The sequence below is a fragment of the Chelonoidis abingdonii genome, chromosome 20, assembly GCF_003597395.2.
Source record: "Chelonoidis abingdonii isolate Lonesome George chromosome 20, CheloAbing_2.0, whole genome shotgun sequence".
Classification (NCBI taxonomy): domain Eukaryota; kingdom Metazoa; phylum Chordata; order Testudines; family Testudinidae; genus Chelonoidis; species Chelonoidis abingdonii.
Window position 1 is genome coordinate 19977130 of NC_133788.1, and position 3061 is coordinate 19980190.

The 3061-nt window shown below is 40.9% G+C and overlaps 2 protein-coding genes across 2 annotated transcripts in view; one reads left to right on the forward strand and one right to left on the reverse strand.

Annotated features, from left to right (window-relative positions):
• TEX14 (testis expressed 14, intercellular bridge forming factor) overlaps positions 1 to 3061 on the forward strand; it is a 77641-nt gene that overhangs the window by 17815 nt on the left and 56765 nt on the right. The window lies entirely within an intron of this gene.
• LOC116827406 (olfactory receptor 8U3-like) lies at positions 1741 to 2675 on the reverse strand. Its single transcript, XM_032784925.1, is given in 2 exon segments — positions 1741 to 2519; positions 2522 to 2675. Coding segments are annotated over 2 exon segments (933 nt in total).

The window sequence follows — 3061 nt, forward strand, 5'->3', positions numbered from 1 at the left end:
CTACCATGTAAATTGGCCAAACCAGACAGTCTCTACGCAAAAGAATAAATGGACACAAATCAGACATCAAGAATTGTAACATTCAAAAAATAATAGGAGAGCACTTCAATCTCCCTGGACACTCAATAAGAAACTTAAAAGTTGCCATTCTTCAACAAAAAAACTTCAAAACCAGACTTCAATGAGCAATTGCAGAACTGGAATTAATTTGCAAACTTGACACCATCAAATTAGGCCTGAATGAAGATTGGGAGTGGCTGGGTCACTACAAAAAAATAATTTTCCCTCTGTTCATACTCACACCTTCTTGTCAACTGCTGGGAATGGGCCACATCCACCCTAATTGAATTGGCCTCATTAGCCTTGACCACTCCACTTGGTAAGGCAACTCCCATCTTTTCATGTACTGTATACTTATACCTGCTTACTGTATTTTCTACTCCATGCATCTGATGAAGTGGTTATATCCCACAAAAGCTTATGCTCAAATAAATGTGTTAGTCTTTAAGGTGCCACAAGGACTCCTCGTTTTTACTGATACAGACTAACACAGCTACCCTTCTGAAACCTGCTAATTGAGTGTATGTATGTAATTGTCTTATGGTAAAGACTAGTATGGGATCGAAGGAAGGAAGGAAGGAAGGAAGAATCCTATTATAATTTCTACTTTTAGTATTTAGAGGACTCTCATACAAAATCCAGCTGTAGGATATGAATTCATGGTCTGTGCAAATATTTTGTAAGATAGAGGAATTTTGTAGCACAGAATTGGTAAGTAACTTGACTAATTTCCCCCAGTATAGATTGTACCAGCACCAGTAGATATCATGTAGCATTTGCAAGGGGCCTATCTCTACCTCATGTCACTTAGGGTCAACACATCTTTTTTCCATCTTAAAGGGAGGATTGTTTCATAATAAGCTTTAAAAATATTCTTGCTCAGCCATATGTTTCAGCACTGTCCAGCAGCAGAGAGTCCCACAGTTAATGGCCACGTAATAATGTTTAGCACCCCTATGCCATGTTATCTCTTCAAAGTTAAGTCAAGAGTAGAGCTGTCTGGAAATGGATGTTGTAGACATTTTTTTACTATTATTTTGTTGATTTTCCAACAATCTGAATCAAAACACTTTGGTTGGTTGAACACAACAAAAAAAATGTTTCAAGTTAATTTGACACTATATTACATCTAGCTAGGGTGCCATGGAGATTCATAGGAGTTGTATTTTGCGTGCTTCATTACCCCATTCTCTCCGATGGGCCTAGCTTCTTGCTTGGACTACACATTCCACGACGCACCACGGTATCTCCACTGAAGGGGTGGAAATTCTGATTTTGACTAAGCTCCACTCTTGAAATAAATAATGAATCTTTATAATCTTTATAAAGAATCTTTAATGAATGCTTTATATGAAGCAGCAAAATACAGCCAGTGATTCAAATTTAGGACTTCCATTTCTGTACTTATTCCTTTAGGCCATATGTGTGCCTCATATATTAGGTACATGAAGGCTCCTTGAAGTATGTTAGCAGATATGCTTGCATTCATCTTAATGTTCAGGTTCAGGGTGAAAAAGTGAATCCAATCTCTTTAATTTAGCTCTATTCAATTTTTGATTACCATTGATTTTCACACCAGACAATACCCAAAGTTACATGAAGTAAACAGAGAAAATAATAAACTCAGCCCAAGGATTTTTCTTTATTATCTCACCAACATTTTTGATGCACTGACACCTGTCAAGAAACTGTTACTCGGTCTAATAACCTTTTCAGGGCATCCTTCACCTCCTTGTTCCTCAGGCTGTAGATAAGAGGATTCAGCATGGGGATCACCACTGTGTAGAACACTGAGATTACTTTGTCCTGGTCCAGCGAGTAGCTGGAAATTGGCCTGACATACATAAAGACTGTGGTGCCATAGAATATCATGACAGCTGTCAGGTGGGAGGCATAGGTGGAGAAGGCTTTGCATCTGCCCCCAGTGGAGCGGATCCTCAGGATGGTGGAGATGATATAGATATAGGAAACCAGAATCTCCAATGAGGTGATGATGCTGTGAAATGTACCAAAGGTGTAAAGCATTATCTCATTGCTGTAGGTATCAGAGCAGGAGAGCTGTATCAGTGGGGGGATGTCACAGAAATAATGATTGATGACATTAGAGTTGCAGAAGGACAGTCGAAAGGTGGAGATAATTTGTGCCAGTGCATGGACAAAGCCAATGAGATAAAAGCCAGCCACCAACTGGGCACAGACTCTGCGGGACATGATGACCATATAGAGTAGTGGGTTACAGATGGCCACGTACTGGTCATAGGCCATCACTGCCAACAGGAGGCATTCAACACTTGCTGTGAGCACAAAACAAAACAGCTGTGCAATGCACCCACCAAATGAAATGGCTCTCCTCTCAGTTAGGAAATCCACCAGTATCTTGGGGGTGATGGTTGAGGAGTAGCAGAAATCCACAAAAGCCAAATTACTGAGGAAATAGTACATAGGGGTGTGGAGCCGGGGTCGACCCTGATCAACATGATCATCCCAAGATTTCCCACCAGGCTGACCAGGTACATCACTAAGAAGAGCAGAAAGCAGATGGCCTTCATCTCTGGGCTTTCTGTTAATCCTGAAAGAACAAACTCAGTCACCAGGGTGTGATTTCCCCCAACCATTTTGTCTGCACAGATGTTATCTGCTGATTGACTCTTCTTGATTGACCAAAGAGAGAACTGATGAGCCCCAATTTATCTTCTAGATAACCAAGGTACTTATATACTCCTCATTACCATAACACCTAACCGCCTAAAAATATTTAATGAATTTGTCCTCACAACAACCCTATGAGGTAGAGCAGATGGGAAACTGAGGCACAGAGCAGCTAAATGACTTGTCCAAAGTCACACCTATAGACTGTAGCAAGGATGGGACTTACTTCCTGGTCTCTTATGGCTCAAGATAGTACCTGAACCACTGGACCATTCTCACCCTCACTGTGCCCAACTCAGCAATTCAGCCATGCTGAGAAAGATGCACTAAGCATCATCCTTACAGCTCACTG